Source organism: Vombatus ursinus, unplaced genomic scaffold, assembly GCF_900497805.2.
Source record: "Vombatus ursinus unplaced genomic scaffold, bare-nosed wombat genome assembly UNPS02014847.1, whole genome shotgun sequence".
In the NCBI taxonomy this organism is placed as follows: Eukaryota; Metazoa; Chordata; class Mammalia; order Diprotodontia; family Vombatidae; genus Vombatus; species Vombatus ursinus.
The window spans coordinates 358,397-380,675 of NW_020954625.1; the positions used below are offsets into that span (position 1 = coordinate 358,397).

Consider the following 22,279-nt stretch of genomic DNA (forward strand, 5'->3'; position numbering starts at 1 on the left):
AACTCTCCAGCTTTGGGACTTTCTGGACCATCCTGTCGGTGACTCTGTGTTGCATTCATTTAATTTTTAAAAAAGACACTTATTGAGCACTGTTTGTTTACACGACTCTTGGTTCGATGTTGAGGTACAAAGTACGAAGGACACAGATCTGGCTCTTGAGGAGGTCGCTCTGGTAGATAAAGACTTGTATACAGATGATTCTGACAGAAGGAGAGAAAGAGAAGGACAAAGGAGCAGCCTAGGGGAAGAACTAGAAGAAAATAATGGCGGGCAGTAGACATCACTTTCCCCTGTGGAGGGGCAGGGAAGACCTCATAGAAGAGAAGGTCCTGAAAGAAGGAAAGGACTTGACCTGGTGGACATAGGAGTGGGACAAAGCCAATCCCAAGCATGAGAGGGACCAATCGGGGAGAGGAGGGTAACATGAGGAGGGAGGATGGAGAGCAGGCTGGCTTGGCTGAGACTTAGGACGTAAGTCAACCAATCAGCAAGCAACCAACCAGCAAGCATTTATTAAATGCCTTCTGTGTACTAGACACTAGAAAGAGGAGGGATATGAAACAAAATGGACAGATTGGGATGAAGACAGTGCAGGGGAAAGAATGCTGGAGGTGGAGTCACATCTTATATCAACATGGGCAAATCATTTAACGCCTATGAGTTTCATTTTCTTCAGTTGTAAAATGGTTCCATGAGGTAGATTGCTACAGGTTTTGAAGGCCGCAATCGTTAGTTTAGACTTTACCTGGTAGGCAATGGGAAGCCATGAAAGATTAACTTTTGGAGACTCTGATTCTTATTTTTTCCCTCATTCAGTGAGCGTTTATTGAGAACCCGTTCTGTGCAAGGCCTTGTCACAGGTGCTATAAGGGATCCGTAGAGTACATATAAGACATAGTTCCCACCCTCAAGGAGCCCAAGGGGAGACCAGATCGGGGAGTGATAGCATTTTGGAGCTCCAGGAAACCAGGTCCCTGATCAATGAGGTGACTTGTCTGAAGTCATACAATAAGTTAATGGCATGGTCTAAACCAGAATTGTCAAACACATGGCCTGCAACACCCCAAAGTGTGGCCAGAACCAGATTAAAGTGAAATTGGAAAATATTTAACAAAATGAATGAAAATACAATAGAACACAGATAATGTTCATATGTGGTTTTCTAAGTCACTCTGTGACCCATAGGGATCCTTATGGACATCTTGTTTCTATTTGAGTTTGACACCGCTGACTTAGACCACAATTGGGATCGTGCTCCGTGTGAATGATGGATATGAGGACAAGCTTGGTACAGTAAGCCTGAAAAAATGGCAGAAGGCAGGGACCCTGGGTTTGTATGTGGTATGACTTAGGACGAGGAAAGATGGTGGCTAAGGATGGGAAAAGGCCCCAAACATATTTGGGTTGTAGCAGCAAGGTCTGTGGATAGAGAGCTGGCCACAGAGGCAGACGGACGGGGGTTGCAGTCTATCCTCCACCAGATACTGACCCTGTGACCTTGGGCAAGTCACCTAAACCTTATAAGGATTCTAAAGCATAATCAGGATCAGAGATGTAGTTGTGGAAAGAACCTCAGAGACCGTGAAGTCCAATGTCGTCTTTTTAATTTAATTTAAACTAACAAGCACGAAGTAAAATGAATTTCCCCATTGGCCGTGCCCCCAGGTGCCTGCCTCCTTCTGCCTCTTCAGTCACCACTTCTCCGTCAGGAGGGGGTGACACAGTTCATCATCAGCCCTCGGGAATCACTGATCGTTGAACTGGGCAGAGTTCTTAAGTCTCTACAATGTGGACATCTCTATTTTTTTCCTGGTTCTGCCCACTTGACTCTACGTCATTTCCTTCAAGTCATCCCAGGTTCCTCTGAATCCCTCCCTTTCACTATTTCTTACAGCAGGATAATATTCCTTTACATTCATCTCCCATCATTTGTTCAGCCATTCTCCGATGGATGGGCATCCCCTTCATTTCCAGTTCTTTGTTATAACAAAGAAAGCTGCTCGAAGTATTTTTCTACCTCTGGATTCCTTTCCTTTTTGATCTATTTGGGGATATAAGTTTAGTATTGTCAATCCCCTCATTTTACAAATGAGGAAACTGAGTCCTAAGGAGATTGAGGGACTTGCTTAGCATCATAAAGGTAATGAGTCCTTGGTGGGATTTGAATTCAGTTCTTGCTGACTACAGGTCCAGTGTTTCTCTCTATCATATCTTACTCTCTTAAGACTAAGTTGCTAGCTGGTAGAGGGAATTTCCTCCCAAGAGCTGCCTCCCCAGAGGCAGGGACTACTACAGGTCTACTACAAAATGTATTTGGGATGCTAAAGACCAGTCTTTGGGGCCTGAACTGGGAGGCCGGGAGTCCTGGGTTCTTTCCCAACTCGGCTACTAACTCACTCTGGCCAAGTCAACCCTCCCTTGCCTCGGGTCTCGGTTTTTTCATCTGCAAAATGAGGCTTGGCCCTGCCTCTCGTCCTGGGCCATATAAACCAGGTGGATAAAGAGGCCTTGGATATGGTCGAGAGCCATCCCTACACACTTCCCCTCTCCCAGCCTTTCTTTCCACCCCACAGTCTGTTTTTCCATGTAACTGCCCATGATTAACCGGCAGCAGCCGCCGCCGCAGGGCCTGGGCTCAAGCTGGGTAATTACCTGGCTCGTTTCTCTAGCTGACTGCCGCCTGACTCCCCCTTCCCACTGCCGACCATGGGCCCTGGCGCCGCCTTGTATAGGAGTGAAACAATCCCTTCCCCCTCCTCCTTTTGGCAACAAGAACAGTGGAGACACCTCCAGCCGTGCCCACTTCAACCCAGGGCCAACTCCGTGGCCGGGGGCGGCAGAAAGAGACCTGCATTCCAGGGCGAAAGACCTGGGCTTCAGTCTCAGCTCAGCCTCTTACCGGCTGTGTGACCTGGGATGATTTGCTTAACTTCCCTGGGCCTCATGCTCCTTATCCAGAAAATGAAGGATTTGTAAGAGCTGAGGCTGGGTGGAGTTACAGGAAAAGGGGAAGACAGTCCCTGGCCCCCAAGATTTCACATCATATCCAGGGAGACAAAACTCAGCCCAAATCTTCAAAGGCCCTTCTAGCTCCCTCCAAAGCCCAGGAGCTCTGTTTATTTACATTTTAAACAGAGGGGGTAGCTCACCTCTCCACCATCATAGGATCGCAAAGTTGGGAGCTTTTAGGTATCATTTAGGCCAGCCTTCCCATTTTACAGAGAAGGAAGTTGAGTTCGTTAAGTGACTTGCCCACAATCATATAGCTAGGTAGTAGCAAAAGCGGGTTTTGAACTCAGCTCCCCTGACTTCAAGTGCTGTGCTCTTTCTACCACAGTACACTGTCTCCTACGCCATGAGAATATCCAATTACAGTCTGGTTTCCTCCTTCATCCCTCCCCCATGTTTCCAATCCATCCTATATCAGTTAATCTGATTCCATCTGCCCGTTCAAAATCAGCGCTTTATTCTCCCACAGATAAAGCCCAGATTCATTAGCCTGGCAGCAACAGCCTTGGACCTACAGAGCTCTGTATATAGTAGGTGCTCCATAAATGTTAACTGACTCCATAGATCACACAGTTCAGTAAAACCTCATGAGGGTCATAATGCTCATATAGATTAGTGGCTGGAAAGACCTTAGAGAGATGGTTTAGTCCAACTCCTTATTTTTTAGGTAGGGAAACTGAGATTTAGAGAGAATAAGTCGGGGAAGCTAGTTGGGGCAGTGGTGAGCTCCAGCCTGGGAGTCAGGAGGGCCTGAGTTCAAATGTGACCTCAGACCCTTGACACTTACTAGCTGTGTGACCCTGGGCAAGTCACTTAACCCCAATTGCCTAAAAAACAAAAAACAAAAAACAAAAAACAGAATTTTGGGGACAGCTAGGTGGTGCAGTGGATAGAGCACCGGCCCTGAAGTCAGGAGGACCTGAGTTCAAATCCTGCCTCAGACCAAACACTTGACACTTACTAGCTGTGTGACCCTGGGCAAGTCACTTAACCCCAATTGCCTAAAGAAAAAAAAAAAGGAAAGTCTAAACCAAGGGAGGGCTCTTATTGGTGGTGACATTCCAATGGTCCTTCTGGCAGTTGACATTTCCTGTCTTGGTACCCTAGCGTATGATATGCGGCTGCCAGATGTGGAGCTCTAACCACTGAATGCCCTGACTACGGATGAAGTTTCTGGCTGGGGGATTTTCTAGGCTAACCACTGAGCTCCCTGGCTGTAGCTGATTCTCCCGTTTGGAGGATGTGCTGCTTTAACTGCTAGCTGTAGACCAGGGAACTAAAGCACAAGCCTCTGGGCTGGGATGGGCCCTACCAGCTCCTGTCGAGGATGCCTCTGTAGACACCACTGTGGCTTAATCAGCCCTAACCAAATCAGCCACTCATTACAAGGCTATTGTGTGAGTCCAATGGGCTTGCCTTTCTGCTTAATCTCCCCTTTGATGCTAATGGGAAAACAAATTGGAATCACATTGGCATTTAGACTCCCCAGACCTATCTTCCCATTTTTAAATGTCACCAGCGAATTTGCTTCGGGGTCTCCACTCAATCTGCAAACCCCACACCCTGCACAGGGGAGAGAGAATGGAGCAGACCCCTTGCCGACTTCTTGTCATCTAGCCCCACTTGACTGCTCTGGCTTCCCAGAGAACCTCTTCTCTGTCTTGGGAGTTTGGTTTCCCACAAAACAGGAGGTGTTGGGTACCTCTTGATCCAGCCAATTTCAAGCGATGTCACTTAATTTAATAAATATTTATTAAGCACATGATGCAGTAGATAAACAGATGGCCTCGAACTAGAAAGACCTGGATTCATGCCCTGCCCGTCACATGTAGGGGCTGAGTGACCCTAGACACATCATTTGGCCTCAGTGCTCTAGGCTAGAGGTGTCAAATTCAAATAGAAACAGGGGCCACTAGACCATACATGAGAATCCCTGCAGGCCACATAATTATTTAGAAAACTACATATGTTTATGTATTTCTTTTTTATTAATCCCTTAACACGTTAAAATAAAATAAGAACTACATTTTAATCTGATTCAGGAACATTGTGGGCTGATTGTAGCCCATGGGCCATATTTTTGATGCTCTGTTCTAGGCCATTCTTCAAGACTAAAATTTGAGGAGAACATACCAACCCGTAGTTTCTCCCGAGAGTTTCTTCGCTTTCCTAGTTCCTAATACTAGGAAAATCTCAATTCTAGTCCTTTTTGCAATCATTATCTATCAATCAGTTAATGAGAATTTTTTTTTCTTTTCTTTCTTTCTTTTTTTTATTAATTTATTTTGAATTATCAACAATCACTTCCATAAGCTTTTGAGTTTTAAATTTTTCTCCCCCTCCCTTCCCACCTCCCTCCCCAAGATGGCTCACAATCTGATATAGGCTATACATTTACATTCATATTAAACATATTTTCACATTAGTGATGTTGTAAGGAAGAATTAGAACCAATAGGAGGAACCACCAGAAAGAGGAAACAAAACACAACAGAAGAAAAGAAATAGCACATAGTATGCTTCGATCTGCATTCAAACTCCATAGTTCTTTCTTTGAAAGTGGATAGCATTTTCCATCACGAGGCCTTTGGCGATGTCTGAGATCTTTGTATTGCTGAGAAGGGTTAAGTTTATCAATATTAGTCATGCACAATGTGGCTTGTTATTGTGTACAACGTTCTCCTGGTTTTAATGAGCATTTTTTAAGGACCTACTACGTACCAGGAACTGTGTTAAGCAATGGGGATACAAAGAAAGGCAAAAAATCAGTCCCTGCCTTCACAGAAGGTACATTCTAATGGGAGAGATGACCTGTAAATAGCCAGTTACAAACAAAGTTTCTGCCAGGTAGATGGCAGTCTCAGAGGCTAAGGCCCTGGAAGCAAAGGGCACCAGGAAGGGTCTCCAGCAGAATGTGATATTTGAACCAAATCTTGAAGGAAGCTATTCCAAGTCTGTGCCCAAAATGAGTTTTCCTTCTGTTGAGGGAGCTGGGACACAGCATGTCCAGAAGAGCAGGAGATGTGGCAACATGTATGGGGACAGAGAAGATACTGGGATCAAGTTCTCCAAGCACATTGACAGTGGGAGGGAGAGCTCCTTTCCGTTTGGGTGAGGCAGATCAGGAGGGGGGCCTTCCCCCCGGACCCTACAATCCCATGATTCTGGGTGTTGGCAGCTAGGCTGGCCCTTGGGGAGGAGAACGATCTGGACCCATGGAGATGAGGAGAGAGAGCATTCCAGCCTTGGGGGCAGCCTGCATTTAAATGTACAGAGGAGGAGATTGGGAAAAGTCGTTCAGCTGGGCTGAGATATACAGCATGTGAAAGAAAATGATGTGAAATAAGGCTAGTGAGTAGGCTGGGAACCAGATTGTATGGGGAGGGGGCTGAAGTGCTTCATTTTATCCGACTGATAATAGGGAACCACAGAAAAATGTTGAGTGGTTAAGGTAGAATGTTTAGACGTGTGCATTAGGAAGATAATTTGGTCACCTATGTGGAGAACGGACTGTCAATATAGAGCAAGAAGGGACCTTGAAAGAAATTCACTCCAACCCCCTCATTTTACAGAGAGAAACTAAGGTCCAAAGAGAGAGCACAATCTCAAGAGCTGAAGAGATTTGGAAGCTGTGGAATTCTACCTCCTGACTTCCTTGCAGTCCCAGGGCTGGCTCCAGTACTTTTTTCAGATCAGATCACGTCACCTGACTGCATGACCATGAGCAAATAATCTGAACCTTAGTTTCCTCATCTGTAAAAAAAAGGGGGGGAAGGGGCAGCTAGGTGGTGCAGTGAATATAGAGCACCGGCCCTCAAGTCAGGAGGACCTGAGTTCAAATCCGACCTCAGACCAAACACTTGACACTTACTAGCTGTGTGACCCTGGGCAAGTCACTTAACCCCAACTGCCTAAGCAAAAAAACAAACAAACAAACAAACAAAAAAAAAAGGAGGGGGGATCATAATATCTTCAGTGTTTACCTCACAGGATTGCTTCTGGGCTCAAGTGAGATAGTGTACAGAAAGCACTGTGTAAGCTTTATCAATGTCAATGATAATTACAGATAAGCAAACTGAGGCCAAACTCCCAAGTCCAGGCACTTTCCACTCCCCCACATTTTGTAGACAAGAAACATTCTGGGAACAGTTCCCTCTAATGTAAAGATACATGAAGTCAAAAAACCATAGCAAAGGAGGCTAGTTTACTCGTCATTCTCTCTCCCAGAAAATATCAGAGACCTTTCCAAGGTGCAGTTGAGCGGAATTCACAGTGCTGGGAGGGAACCTGATTCATGAAGTGATAGGATCTAGAGTCACTGAGATCTTGACAGGCTGAAAGGATGAACCAAAATTAGCATGATGAAATTTCACAGGGGTAAATGTCAAATCGTGCCTTTTTAAAAAAAAAAAAAGATTGCATAAATATGATATAGGAGAGACCAGACTTGGCTGCAGTTCATGGGGAAAAATACTTAGGGATTTTAGCTGACCCAAATGGCTGCTTGGAAAATAGCATAATCTGCACCAATATTTCAAAACAGCCAGGATTTCTTCAGCATGGGCCCTTCCCTTCCCATTACTCACCCCTACCCACATCCACATCCTGACTTTGGACTCGAAATTGCCTCTGTCAATTACTACCTGAATGAACGTGGAAAAGTCATCAGTTTCCCCATCTGTAAAATGGGGCTGTTAGGTGGCAGAGTGGATAGAGACGGGTGCCAGGAATCAGGAAGACTCATCTTTGTGAGTTCAAATCTGACTTCAGACATTTACTAGCTGGGTGACCCTGGGCAAATCACTTAACCCCATTTGTCTCAGTATCCTCATCTGTAAAATGAGCTGGAGAAGGAAACGGCAAACCACTCCAGTATCTCTGCCAAGAGAGCCCCAAATGGGATCACGGAGAGTCAGAAACAACTGAAATAACCAAATAAAATGAGGAGATTGGAGTACGTGACTTCTAAGGTCCTTCCAGCCCTAAATGTCTAATCCAGTGATGCCAGGAATGCAGAGTCTCTACCATCTATGACAAGCTTTGTAACAATCAGAAGATAGGTAGCTCCCAACAGATGGCATTGGTGGCATAGAAAGTACTGTAAGGATTCAGGGAGGTGAGAGATCACGTTCAGCCAAGGCACTTAGAGAAGATTTCTCAGGGTATGTGGCATTTGAGCTGGGACCCTTGTAAGAAATAGCATAGACAGTAATCCTCTAAAAACAAATTTCTGAACTTAACAAATACCAAATAAAAATTATCACTTCCATATATATATATAAAATATGAATAGAAAAAGGATTATATGTGAACCTGAGCCTAATTATATATAACTTGCTTTTATTTTAAAACATATAATAAAATCAACATATAATTTTCAAAGCTGTCCTGCTTGTCTGTGATTCCTTTAATCTGTTTGCCTCAATTTCCACATCTGTAAAATGGGGATGATAAAAGCACCTACCTCCCAGTGCTTTTGTGAGGATAAAATGAGTTAATATCTATAAAGCACTATAGAATAGCTTATTTTTTTTAATTCAGTGATTTTTTTTTTTTGCTTTTGCTTTATTTGGGAGGGAACTCTGTCTCTGATTCGCTGTTCCTCTCATCTCCTGCTCCCCCTCCCCCATTATAAAAAAATGAAGAAAAACACAACTGGTAACAATATGCCAAGTCAAGCAAAATAAGTTCTCACATCTGTATGTGAAGAAGTGTGTCTTATTCTGTGTCTTGAGTCCATCACCTGTCTGTCATCATTCTTCCGCCGGTCCTCTGGAAATCACGGCTAGTCATCGCACTGGTCAGTCTTCTTCAGTCTTTCTAAGTTGTTTTTCTTTACGGTGTTGTTTTTATTCTATTAATTGTTGTCTTGATTGTGCTGCCTTCACTCTGCAGAAGAATCTTCCTCAGTTTCTCTGAAACTGTCCGCTTCATCATTTCTTTTGCACAATAATGTTCCATCATATTCATACACCATAATTTATTCAGCCACTCCCCAACCGATGGGCATCCCCTTAGTTTCTAATTCTTTGCTATAAAAAACAGGGCTGCTATAGATGTGTTTTCTTCTCCTCTTTGAGCTCTTTGGGATGTAGGCCTCCTAGTGGTATTGGTGGGTCAAAGGGTATGCCATGCCTCAGTTAGTGACTTTTGGAGTGGCCTTCGCTTGCTGAGTGAGAAATGCTCCTTCTATTTCTTTGGGCAGGTGGCCGGCCTCTTCCATGACCCCAGCATTGGTAACCCCATCCACATCTCCATCGTGCGCCTGATCCTGCTGGAAAAGGAAGAGGTAACCCATTTAGAGGCTCTGATGCCTGCCTTCTCTGGAAGCTCAGGGTACTGGGGGGTCTGGCCCACCCTGTGCCAGAACCCAGGTCCCTGAATGGTAGGGTATGAGGTACATTGAAAGACCTACCTGCTCCCAAATCATTTTCCTATTGGTCCAACACTGCCCGAAATTTCGACCAGGCACTGTTATTTTGGGTCGACTCATTGACTGTAGAAGGGCCCTGTTCAGACTTCCATCCGTTACTTCATTTAGGTAACACTTTAACCCAACAGAACAAATAACCTGGCTGTGTTGGAAGGACCTTAGGATATGGAGCAGAAGCCAGGGTGTGGTGTGGCGGGGCGTGGTGGGGCGTGGTGGGGCGTGGCATGGTGTGGCGTGGCTTGGCGTGGCATGGTGTGGTGTGGTGAGAAAAGCCAGTTTGGGAGTCACAGAGATTGGGTTCAAATCTCAGCTTTGGTCTTACTCCTTGAGTGACCAAGGTCAAAGTCACTTAACTAGATGAGTTTCCTCATCTGTAGAATGAGAGAATTGGTGTAGACAGTCTCTAAGCTGATGATACCTTGATGAAGGGAAAGGAAGGGGCAGGTTCTCTTTCTGTGTCTAAGCTCTGTTGGCCAGGGTCATGAAGCTTCAGGGGTTACCTGAAGAAATGTATGGGGGGTGTCCAGGCTTGTAAGGGTCTCGAGGCCAACTGAGGCCATCAGCAAGAATACCAGACTGGGGAGGGAGGAAACCAGGGTGTCATCAGCAAGCCATGCTCCTTATCTGGACCTTTTTTGAGCTTTCTTTATGTCCCAGGGGAAGGGGGTCCATATAAGCAGCTCATCTCTTTTCCCAGGAGGACCTCAAGATCACTCATCATGCAGATAATACTCTGAGAAGTTTCTGTAAGTGGCAGAAAAGTATCAATATGAAGGGTGACACCCACCCACTGCATCATGATGTGGCGGTCCTGCTGACGAGGTATGGAGTGGGAGTAGGTGGGAGCCTACTTTTCACTAATGTCCTGTTGACTTTCTTGGAGAGCCTCTGGTCTATGGGGAAATCATGGCCCTGGCCCTTGGAGAGCTTCAGTATAGCAGGGAAGTTATAGCTTCTGCTATTAGGAAGCTGCTACTCTAATGAACAAAGCATATCTAACCCTCAGAGAGCTCCCGGTCTAATGAGGGAGCTGTGTGCCCTACCCCCAGGGAGCTTCCAGTCTAATGGGGAAGATATGTGCCCTATCCCTGGGGACCTTCTCAATAGAGAAGACATGGAGACATGTACCCTACCTTCAGGGAGCTCCCAGTTTAACGAGGGAGATATGTGCCTGCTCCACCTTTAGGAAGCTCAAAGTCACTTGGAAGAGAGATCAGGGAGATCTCTTATTCTGATTGGTCTCTAGGAAATTCCTAGTCTGAAGTCATAGAGTCCATGCTCTTGGAGCCTCTGACCCAAATTTCCCAGATTAATGGAGAAGCCAGAGATTGGCCTTTAGTCAGTTAGCAAGCATTTCTTAAGTATGTGACCCAGGGTTGGGCAGTGGGGGGTGACATAGTCAACCTTTAGGAGAATCCCTGGCAGCTGAGTGGAGGATGTGTTGGAGTAGGGAGAGGCTTGAGGCAAGGGGCCTTGGGGGAAGGCTATTGCAGTAGGCCAGCCTTGAAGGGATGAGGGTCTGTACCAGAAGGGGGACACTGAGCTATAGGAGAGATTTTGTGAAGACAGAACAACACGATTTAGCAACGGACCAGAAATATAAGGAGAGGGAGGAGTCAGGGATGACTAGTGATTCTGGCCAATGGTATCCCCAAGCAAGACAGCATGGAGGGAAAAGCAAAGAAGAGACAATGAGAAAAGATAAGGGAATTTTGGAGACAATGAGCAGAGAAGTACTTATGGGTAATTGTAAGATCAAAGGGCCTAACCAGCTTTGTGTGTAGCTGAAAAGGAGTAGAGGGCTGAGTCATGGAAAGTGAGCAGATTGAGGGAATGGGAAGTTGGGGTATTTGGGTATTTGGGGTGCATCAGTGTAAATGCTGAAGTCCACTACTATGAGCTCAGAGGTTGGAATGGAGATCCTCAGAAATCCCCTGATTTCATAGGGTAGGCAGGGTCAATCTTAGTGCATGTGCTTGAATTTTTTCCTCTAGGAGTAGGTATAGGGTGCACTGAGCCATCCACACTCCCTTACCAAGTTCTCTTGGTAGATAGGTATTTCCTGTAGCCAGGAAACAGAATGAAAGTTAACTAGCTTTGAGACTGTAATAATAATAATAATAATAACTGGCATGTTGCACTTGGTGGTTTGCAAAGCCCAGCAACTCAGTGAGCTAGGTGATAGAAGTATTATGATTATTGCCACTTAACAGCTGAAGAAACTGGATTTGCTCATGGTCGCATAACTGCCAAGTATCCCAGTGGAAACCCAAACCTAGGCCTTTCTGTCTGAAAGTCAGTGCCTTCCTCAACAGGCCAGTAATGAGCTCCTTGAAGGTGGGACTGCCTTCTCCATGTAGATAGAAGGGCCCTTGGTGCCTAGCCCAGTACCCTGTATATTGTACAATCTTAGTAAATATTTGAATTGAATTGAAATTAATTGAATTGTCTGTCTTTCTCTCTGTGCCCCAGGAGAGATCTCTGTGCTGCCATGAACCGGCCCTGTGAGACATTGGGCTTATCACATGTATCAGGCATGTGCCAGCCCCACAGGAGCTGTAACGTCAATGAAGACACTGGTCTCCCTTTGGCCTTCACTGTGGCCCATGAACTTGGACACAGGTATCTACCTCCTGTCTAAAAATTATCATCTTGTGAATAAATCCTGAGAATTAAACTTTCCTGTTCACAGCAAGAGATTCTTGATCAGCTAGGGGCTGGATTAGATGACCTCTGAGCTACCTTTTCATTTCTGAGATCCTATGATTCTGCTATACAATAATAATATAGATAGATATGTGATAGATAAATAGATAGTGGCGATGGATGGATGGAGACTTAGGTATAGATGATAGAAGATAGATAAGTAGACAATGGATGAACAGATGCATAGATGATAGATGATGAATAGATGATAGTTGGATAGATAGAAGGATGGATGGATAATAGACATATAAATGGATGGATGATATTTATAAATATATATATGTAAAATATAAATATTTATAAATACATAATAGATTAATGAATAGATGGTAGATGGATGGATAGACAGACAGACCAATAGTAGATAGAAGGATAGATAGATAGACAGATAGACAGATAGATAAATAGATAGATAGATGGATGGATAGACGGACAGATAGATAGATAGATAGATAGAGGGATAGATAGAGAGAGAGAGAGAGAGAGATAGAATTTATGTAGCACTTTAAGGTTTGCAAAGCACTTCACACATATTATCTCCCTTGGTCCTCCCGTAATTCAGGAGGATAAGGCAGTAATTGGCCCAGTACTTTCTAGGCAAAGAACCCCAAACAGGAAGGCAAGACTGCTATCTCTTAGCCAAGAAGGCAGAAGGTGCTGCCAGTGGCCCTCCCTACCGAGGGCACTAAACTCTTCTCTATTCTGAGGTGTCCTTACAGATGGTCTATAAAAAATGGAGAGGTCCCAGGCCTACGAACTGGCGTTCTCATCTGATGTGGCCACTTCTATCGTGATTATGTTAGAATGCCCAGGGAAACCACGGGAGTCTGGCATGCGTCCTCCCGCTGCACGTCCTCCCAGGCAGCTCTGGGGAGCCAGCTCACTGGGCTAGCTTTCCTCCATGCCTGGATTGGGAGTGTCTCTAGGAGATCTGAGTCCCTTAAGCTCAGTATCAACAGGTCGGCGGTAGTTATGTCCTTGGCAGGAGCACCTTCTGCTTTGGGCCTGCCCTTATCCAAGAGCTCTGGACTTCTTACACTTGGCTGTCAGGGGCCCCGGATGCCCTGCCTGGCTAGCTCAGTCTGCCCAACCTGGTTCCTTTGAGTTCCCTGCGCTCCTGTCATTCTGCCTCACCCGGAGTCCACAAGGGCTTCCGTTCCATTACCTGAGCATGTTAAATATCCCAGATTGGCTGGAGGCTCCAGTCCACTTTGACCCCAGTGTTTCTGTCTCAGCTGTGACCCACAGCACTGAGGTTATTGTGGGGGCCATGCTCCTCATCTTCTGGGGAGTGACTCATGTTTTCATTTCATTAAACTCTCTTGAGTCAAAGGTCATGAACCCCCCCTCAGGGGCACAGGAGTGAACTTTGGCCTGGCTTTGTTAGTTTTTTGCCAAAAGGATCTTTCCCAGCTGGCACACACAAGAAGTTTGGGAGCCTAGCTCCAGATAGAACAGAAGGAACCTCAGAAGTCATCCACTGCAACCTCTTTGTTTCAGTTGGGGAAACTGAGGCCCAGAGAAGCTAGGTGACCTGCCCAAAGTCCTATTGAACCTAGGCCATGCGATGCCAGGACCAGTGCTCCTAAGGAGATGTGTGGCCTTGGCCAAGTCATTTCTTGAACTAGGAATTAATTTCCTGATCTGTAGCCTGAGGGAATGGACCACATATCACACATAGCTGAAGTGAAATAAGGGGCCTGGTACATTTACCTGGAAACTGGGAGGACATCTTTAACTTCTGGACTAGGCAGGTGATTTAGAGCCGACGTCTATCTGTGAGCTCCTTGGCTGATGGGAATAATTCTCCTTCCTTTGTGCTGAGACCCTGGGGAATAACACCGGGGCCCTGGAGCACCCTCACTCAAGTAAGCTTCTGGGTTAAACTGCAATGGCTCAGGAAGTCCAACCCCACCGACGGGGACTTACCATTGCAGGGCCCAGTCTGGGCTAGCGGCCCGTCAGAAATCCCACTGGACGGGATCGTCGTGAGCAAATTAATGGCACAAGGGAGCTTGCTCACAGGATGGTGGACCTGCAAAGATCCAGCTGCCTTCTGGCCTCCTAGAGGGCTTTCTGAGGGCTTGGAGCACCCCGATTGTCTGGGGGCTAATTATAAACTATTCTTATCTGTTCATTGAAGTGGGGGCCCCAAGGGCCTCTTCCAGGGAGAACACAGTTTACTAGCCTAATTATAGTCACTTTAAGTACTCAAAAGAAATAATAGGGCATTCAAAAAAAATCAAAACTGTGATTTTCAGCTTTTCCCCAGTTCAGGCTGATCTAGAGAAGCTTTAAAGCAAACCCACAAATCAGCAGGAAAGAGAGATGGTAAAAATAGCCACAGCTGGGGCCAGCTGTGGGCGGCCACTCTCTCCATTTGGTGTGGCGACCCCTGGTTCATGGTCTTAGATGACCCCAAACCTGTGGTAGATCATATTTCCTTTCCTGCATTTACTTCCCCTGTCCCCTCCCACCATGGGAGAAACGGGAGAAGGGAGAACTCTCCTTATATGGTGGAGGGGGAGCAGGGAACGGTCTGCGTTGGTGAAGGGAGTTTCCTCATCTATAAATGAAATCACAGATACAGCGAGAGCTGTCTGCCCAAGGAATGAATTGCCCTGGGAGATAGTGAGTTCCCCATCCGTGGAGGTGTTCAAGGAAAGGCTCAATGACCACTTATTGAGGATGCCGTGGAGAAGATTTCTACTTAGGTCTGGGTTGGATTAGGTGTCCTCAGAGCTCCCTTCCCACTCTGAGGTTTTGTGATTCTATGAAATGAGATAATAGATGTGAAAGATTTTTATAAATCAATCAATTAAGCAACAAATCAGGTACCTGCAATATGCCAGGCACTGTGTGCTTCATATGGAGAATAACTGAAGCAGTACCTGCCCTCAGGAAGCTTCCATTTTCTTAGGGGATAAAATGCGGCTCCCCTGGACAGGGTTATTACTTTCCCTATTTTTATTTCAGAAAATGACAAGGAAACAGGAAATTCTTACAGAGGAGCTACGCTGCTTTCATTTGATCTTCTCAGTACTTCTAGAAGATAGGCAGAGTGTGGCAACACTCATTAAACCCATTTTGCAGAATAGGAAACTGAGGACATAGAAATCATAACATTTCAAATGGGAAGGAACCAAGAGTATGCTAGTAAAACGTTTAAAAACCAGCTATACATTAATGTATGTACATATATTATGTACATACAACATACTGTAAAATGTAATCTGATCTGCATAAGTAATCATTTCTCCATCACTTACTTAAAGACAATCAATAAAACAGTAAATTGAACTCTGATTTACAACATTTCCTGATTTCTGAAGTATAAATGCTCACACTGAAAATTTAATTATCAGCTCACCCCTGGAAGGGATCTTAGTGGTCATCTAGTTACATTGTGTAGATTTGGAAACTAAAACCCAGAGGACTTATCCCCATGGTGTGTTAATAGAACCCAGGTATCCTGTGCTTTCCCTTCTCAGCAGGCATTTTTTGAAAACCTGACAGGTGGGGGCGGTCCCTGCCCCTACGTCCTCCTCTTGTCTGGGTCAACAGTCTCTGCTGTGTTTTTGTGAAGGGTTGGTGTCCCCAGATGGGGAGCAGTGCGTGCTGGCGGCCCGGCTGCTCACCCGTCCCCTCGTGGGCCTGTGCTCTTAATGCAGTTTTGGGATTCAGCATGACGGAAGCGGCAATGACTGCGAGCCCATTGGGAAAAAGCCTTTCATCATGTCTCCACAGCTCCTGTACGACACCTCGCCACTCACCTGGTCCCGCTGCAGCCAGGAGTACATCACCAGGTTCCTCGAGTAAGTGCTAAGTGCTGTTTCCCTTGAGACCCCTCTCAGCCCCTCAGACGGGTGGGCTTGTCCCCCTGCTGCTTTCTTTGATCTGGGAGAGGGAAGGTTAGACCATCAGCGATGCCATTCAGTCTAACAGATGTTTATAAATGACCTACTATGTGCAAAGGCACTGTGTTGGTGCTGGAGACACAGACAAAAAATGAAAGGCTCTTTCCTTCAGAAGTTGACTAGGGAGGGGGCAGGTGGGGAGGATATGGAGTCCAACCCGCAGTCAGATAAGGGAATACAAGATAAGGAGAGGAGAGAGAAAGCTCCAGCAGTCGGGGGATCAGAGAGGGCTTCGGGAAGGGGGTGGCCGCTGCTTGGAGCCCGAAGGAAGGTGGCGAGCCTCACAGGCAGAGGAGGTAAGGAGGAGATGTCTTCCGCATGTGGGGAGCTGCCCGGCACAGCCCACCCAGCAGGAACAGCTGGCAGGTTGGCAGTTTGGCAGAAATGCAGCATGCCTGAAGGTGAGGTGGGTCAAGAAGCACCGAGGAAGTGCTGTGTGCTCCAGGCTACAAGTACAAGCGAAAAGAGAGTCCCTGCCCTCAAGGAGCTTACATTCTAATGGGGGAAGACAATGTGGGAAAGGCAGTTGAAAAACTGGGAAAGAATGAAGGATGTGGAACAAGACCTATTACCCCCCATGACATGCCTCAACTGTGGAGGGCCTTACATGCCAGACTCAGGAGGTAGAGGCAATAGGGAGCCATTGAAGGCTTTTGAGCAGGGGAGTTACACTGGAGTTTGGTTATACAGGAATATGCATGGGAATGCTCCAAATCCTACTTTGCCTTTCAGAGGCTTCTTGGTTGATTGAGCATGAATCTAGGAATAGAGAAAGAGACAATAAACTTGATCCAGTGCATCCTTCTATGTGAATACCAAAGCAGTGTGTGTGTGTGTGTGTGTGTGTGTGTGTGTGTGTGTGTGTGTGTGATGGGAGAGGAGGGGATCCAGGCTGGCAGACACCCTGCCTTCTGGTTCCATAAGGGATGCAGCAGTCCTGTGGCTAAAGGGACCTGTGGACCCATCTTAATCTGGAAAAATCTCCTATCCTAACTCACCCAGATAAAATAGCAAAGAATTTAAGGTCCTATATGAACTGATAACAGAGTGAAGGAAGTAAAGTCAGGGAAACACTATGGACAATATTAGTGAAAAGAACAGCAATGACTGCAAAACCCAGAATGGCGTGTGGCTGTCATCACCAAGCTTGACCTTTAAAGAGATGGTCCTAACCACCATAGGACCTGCATCTAAGAGTCATAGAGGAGAAAGGAGAGATCACAGTGGGCACAGAATCTCCAACCTCTACAACTCTGAGAGATTTTGTCTCTCTGTCTCTCTGTCCCTCTCTCTCTCTTCCTTTCACCTCTATCTCTCTCCTATTTCTCATTCTTTCTCTCTGTCTTTTCTCTCTCTGTGTCTTTTCCCATTCTTCTCTCCCTCCTCCTTTCTTCCTTCCCTCTTTCCCTGTCTCTCACCTCTCCCATCTCTCAGTCTCTCTCTCTCTCTTCCTCCCCCTTCTGTCTCTCATCTCTCTCCCATCTCTGTCTCTTTCTCACTTTGTCTGTCTCCGTCCCTCTCTCGTCTCTGAAGAGGTGGGAGTGATGGGTGTGGAACGAGGCTCATTCCGTCACACCCCATTGGTGTGTTTGCTAGTTTTGGTGAACTACTTTTCTTTCATTCTTTTTAAAAAATATTTTCTTTGCAAAGGATGACTTGTGGGGGAGGGGAAGGCTATATCTGGAAACAAAGGTGATGTAAAAACAAAAGCCAACTCTATTTTTTTTTTCTTAAAAGAAGTCGAGGTCCTCGCTGTCTCAGACTGGGTAGTTTTCGTTTCTAAGCACTTACAAATGACCTTCCTCAGATGGAGCGTTTTTGAGTCTATTTATTTTCCTTTTCCTTGTAAACATGTCCTAGAAAACACATACCCTTGTGTGGTCTGGGCTGTGTGGAGACTGGGGCAGAGAAAAAAGGGACCAGGCACTTAGACACTCAACAAAACCACTTCCTGCCCTCCCTGCAGAGACAGGACACACACAGAGAAAGAAGACAGCATGGGATGGTGCCCAGGTGCCGCCTCTTCCCTGAATTCTCTCGAATTCCCCTCCTAGCCTCTACGTTACTCTGTAAGGACTTGTAATATGTCTTGCATTGACTTCTCTGTTGCTTCTCCTCAGTGAAATGGAAGCTTCTCAAGGGCCATGATTGATTCATTCTTAGTATTTATATCCCACTTGCCTAACACAGTGCCTGGCATGTAGTGGGCACTTAATAAACGCTTATTGATTGATGTGGGTACTCACTCCAATAGTATGGGTCATAACCCATTCCTGCTTTCTTGTCCCGTCTCATTCTTGCTCCCAGAAACTGTGGGGGAGTGGAACTTGCTTTAAAGAAGCCCAACCCAGAAACAAGCATTTATTAAGAGACCAGTACATAATAGACGCTTTATAATTATTGCCCATCTAGATCCTCACAACAGCTCTGGGATGTAGGTGCAATTATTATCCTCATTTTACAGTCGAGGAGATGGAGGCAGATAGAGGTTAAGTGGCATACCCAGGGTCACACAACTAAGCAGTATTTGAGGCCACATTTGAACTCAGGTCTTCCTGATTCCAGGCTCAATGCCCCAGCTGTCCACTAGATATTGCTGTTCAATCATTTCAGTTGTTTCTGACTCTTTGTGACTCCTTATTAGGGGTTTTCTTGGAAGAGATCTGGAGTGGTTTGCCATTTCCTTCTCCAGTTTGTTTTGCAGATGAGGAAACTGAGGCAAACAGGGTGAAGTGACTTGCCCAGGGTCACCCAGCTAGTGTTTGAAGCCAAATTTGAACTCAGCTTCTTCTGACTCCATACTGGGCGCTCTATTCACTGCACCACCTAGCTGTCCCATGTCTACTAGATGAAACCTTTTTGTTATAGGAGACGATGAGAACAGGGTTGTAGCCAGTCTAGAATCTGGTACTAACCACCATAGCGCCAGTGTCTAAGAGTCATAGAGGAGAAAGGAGAGATCACAGTGGGCACAGAATCTCCAAGTTGGAAAGTGACCTCTGGCTTTTACAATTCTGAGAGTCTAAGAGTCGTCAGGGGGAGGTGAGCCTTGAAGGACGGAGCAGACAGCTGCCCAGCAAGGGAGACACTTCTCTTTGCCCTTAATGGCTATTTTACTGTGTTCAGTAGCAATGTCACCATCACGGGCAAAGTTACTTCTCAGGGGGCCAGGGCTGGGAAATCCCAGATGTTTGTGGTTTGGAGAGAGAAGAGGAGGACTTGGCTGTAAGACCTGTGGGAAATCACACCCTCCTGACCAGCTAGAGCTTGTAGGCCACATTCTGTCTGCTCTCCCAAGGACAGGTTCTTGGGTCTTCAGCCTCCTGACCGGCCCCTCACCTCCAGCCTGGGGAGAAGCCCATTAGCACAGGCCCAGACCCGCTGCCCCCTCCTCAAGCCTCTATGGAATGTTTGTCCTTCTCAGCTGCCCTGGAGAGGGGGAGGGGGAACACCTGAGCTGGCCTGGCCTTTATCTTTAAAGAAGGCGATTTGGACGAGGGATGGGGGAGGAGTAGAGAAAGCCGCACAAAGGCCCCCAATAGAAAAAAGCAGAAAATGTGAAAAAAAATTGTACCTTTTTTGTTGTTAGTTGCCTCCAATTTTACCAAGAATACTTAAATCCATAGTATTGTTTGATGCTGGTAGGACTAGGATTATTGTTTTAGTGACAGGAAAAGTAAAACCCAGGCAAAAGCAGGAAAAATAATGCAAGCTTCTTACAGTGAAGACAATGCATTAATGGTGGGCTTTCCGTTTGTCTCTCAGAAGGCATGTATTAAGGGTGCTGAACGAAGGCCAGTCAGGGAAGGCCAGTGGAGAGATGGCCTGGAGCCGAATGCACCCAAGCCACTAGGGTCCTACCAGTCCTTGGACCACATGAGGTCTGGGGCCTCCGTCTCCCGGGATGGTGTATCCTCAAGGCTCTGTTCCCAGAACCTTGAATACCTAGGCCAGTCAACCAGCAAGTCTTCGCTGAGCTCAATTCAGTTCAACAAACATTTATTACGAACCTACTACATACAAGGCCCCATTCTCAATGTGGAAGAACCAAAGATAGCTATGTGGGATTCTGGTTTCCAGTATGGATACTAGGTGACCCCTGAGAGCCTGTCCAACTTTGAAATTCCATGATACACTCTGGGCCTTGCTCTTAAGGAACTCACTGTCTAATAGGAGGGAAAGCAAGGCCTAGGCAAATGATGATAATGGTGATGGTGATGGTGATGGTGATGATGCAAGAAAGTGTGAGATCAGAGGGGTGAATGGGCAAAAGGAAGGAAGAAATTTGAAGATGGAGAGGGGCCACCCTCACCTGAATGGATAGGTCAAGGAAGGCTCTCTGGAGAAGGTGGGCCTTGGAGGAAGGGAAGGCCTCCAAAAGGGGTAGATGCCCAGGTATCTTCAGGCATGAGGATCGGTGTCGCCAAATACAATAACATTGCTACAGTATTCTAAAGTTGACAAAGTAGAGGGCGCAGATAGCATTGCCCCCATTTTACAGAGAGGGAAACTGAGGCTCATCGAAGTTTTTGCGACTTGCCCATAGTCACACAGTCAGTCAGCATCAAAGGCAGGATTTTGAGCCAGGTCTCTTCTGATTCCCAGTTACTTTTCCAGCTGGAATGATCACTTGGGTTCAGACGGTGCGGGGCTGAGGAGATTGGCCTGTATTCTCCAGGCTAGGAGGAGTGATTGATTGGAGCTTTGGCCTCAAGGGAGGGACAAGATGGAAGCAGTAGTTCAAGGAGGTTAACCTGGCAGTCCTCCTGGGATTTTAAGATTTAGAGACAGGATGCCGGGGTAGAAAAGCCCTTGGGGTGGATTTTGGAGAAAAGCCGTCAGGCTATTGCTTGGCTCCCCAGATTCACTGAGACCCCCAGGGAAAGTCTCACAGGTAGTAAGTAATGGAGAGGGGACGTCGGATTTCAAACCCTATGCTGTCCAGGATGGATCAGAAGAGTGGGCGTGTTGGGGTGAGTCCCTAGAAGCCGAGAGGCTGGGTAAGAGATTTATTAATGGGGTCCTGGATTAAGCTTAAATTGCCGATTTCCCTTTCTGATAAAAGCTGCGGGTGGTTTTCCTCCCAAAGGCTCCCAGAGTGCTGGCAGGCCATCAGGGGGCGGAACCTCAGTGAACCTGGGGAGCCAGGGCCACTCTCCAGATGGCTTCTCTCCAAAGTTTGTCCTGAGGGCTTTGGTACGCCTACATCATTTCTCTGCCATCACTTTCTCTGCCTACTTCTCCAATGGCAGACTCAAACTGTTATTGTTGTTTAGTTTTAGGAAGGTTTCATTTATGATTTTTCTTTTACCCTGCTGTCTTTTCCTGATGACTGTGCCTTCCCACTTTGATAGAATCTTCCCTTACCACAAAGAAGTATGACTCATAAGAAAAAAAAAAAAAGAAAGAAAAGAAAAGAAAGAAAACCCCAACATTTTGGCCCTGTAAGTTGGCGTATGCTTCATTCTGTATGGTAGTCCTGCACCCGTCTGCCGAAGCACATGGCATACTTTACTGAGGGTTCTCCGAACCCGGGGTTCCAGGTGGCTCATTGCATTGGTCGGTGCTGGAGTGGTTTTCATGGCTATTGCTCTCATCATCCTGTACCTTTTTCTCCTGGTCCTGTTTACTTCACTCTGCATCTGCTTATAAACTCTTCCCAAGCTGATTTTGTTGTTGTTAATATTTTATTGATGCTCCTCTCAGTTTCTTACACCTTGTCACTTTGAAGAGGGAGCTGATACTCAAGATAAGTAGAGAGCCAGTAAACTGCCCCTGGGAAGTTTGTGTTAAGTGGGCCACCAGGATTCTGCCCCAGGGTGCTTAAAGAATGGGCAGAGGTTGCTGAGCCCCTGTCGAGGGTGATGGATGGGGTGAGAGGAGGAAAGAGCCTACAGGACTAGAGGCTTCCGATTTTCAGAAATGGACAAGCATGGATCCTGCTCACCGTAGGCCAGTGACTTGGACAGCAAAGGCCAGGACACTGGGTACTGAGGAGATAATTAGGAAACATTTAGAAAAGAAAGCAACCACAAAGAGCCAGCATTTTGGGCTTTGTTAAGAACAACCCGTGCTAGTCTCAGCTCATTTCCCTTTTCTCCCAGAGGTCAGGATTTCTAGACTAATGGACCGGGAAGGCTGTCGATTGAGTTTAGCTAGATTTTAGCCATACTTGTGCCAAAATGTCCCATATAGTTCTTGTGGGAAAGATGGAG

The 22,279-nt window shown here is 46.2% G+C and overlaps 1 protein-coding gene across 1 annotated transcript in view; it reads left to right on the forward strand.

The window, feature by feature from the left end:
- Positions 1-22,279, forward strand: part of ADAMTS7 (ADAM metallopeptidase with thrombospondin type 1 motif 7) — a 167,377-nt gene that overhangs the window by 36,595 nt on the left and 108,503 nt on the right. The window contains exons 5-8 of the mRNA XM_027840600.1: positions 9,214-9,297; positions 10,139-10,263; positions 11,914-12,063; positions 15,819-15,962. Of these exons, the coding sequence (XP_027696401.1) occupies positions 9,214-9,297; positions 10,139-10,263; positions 11,914-12,063; positions 15,819-15,962 (503 nt within the window). The remainder of the gene's footprint in view (positions 1-9,213; positions 9,298-10,138; positions 10,264-11,913; positions 12,064-15,818; positions 15,963-22,279) is intronic.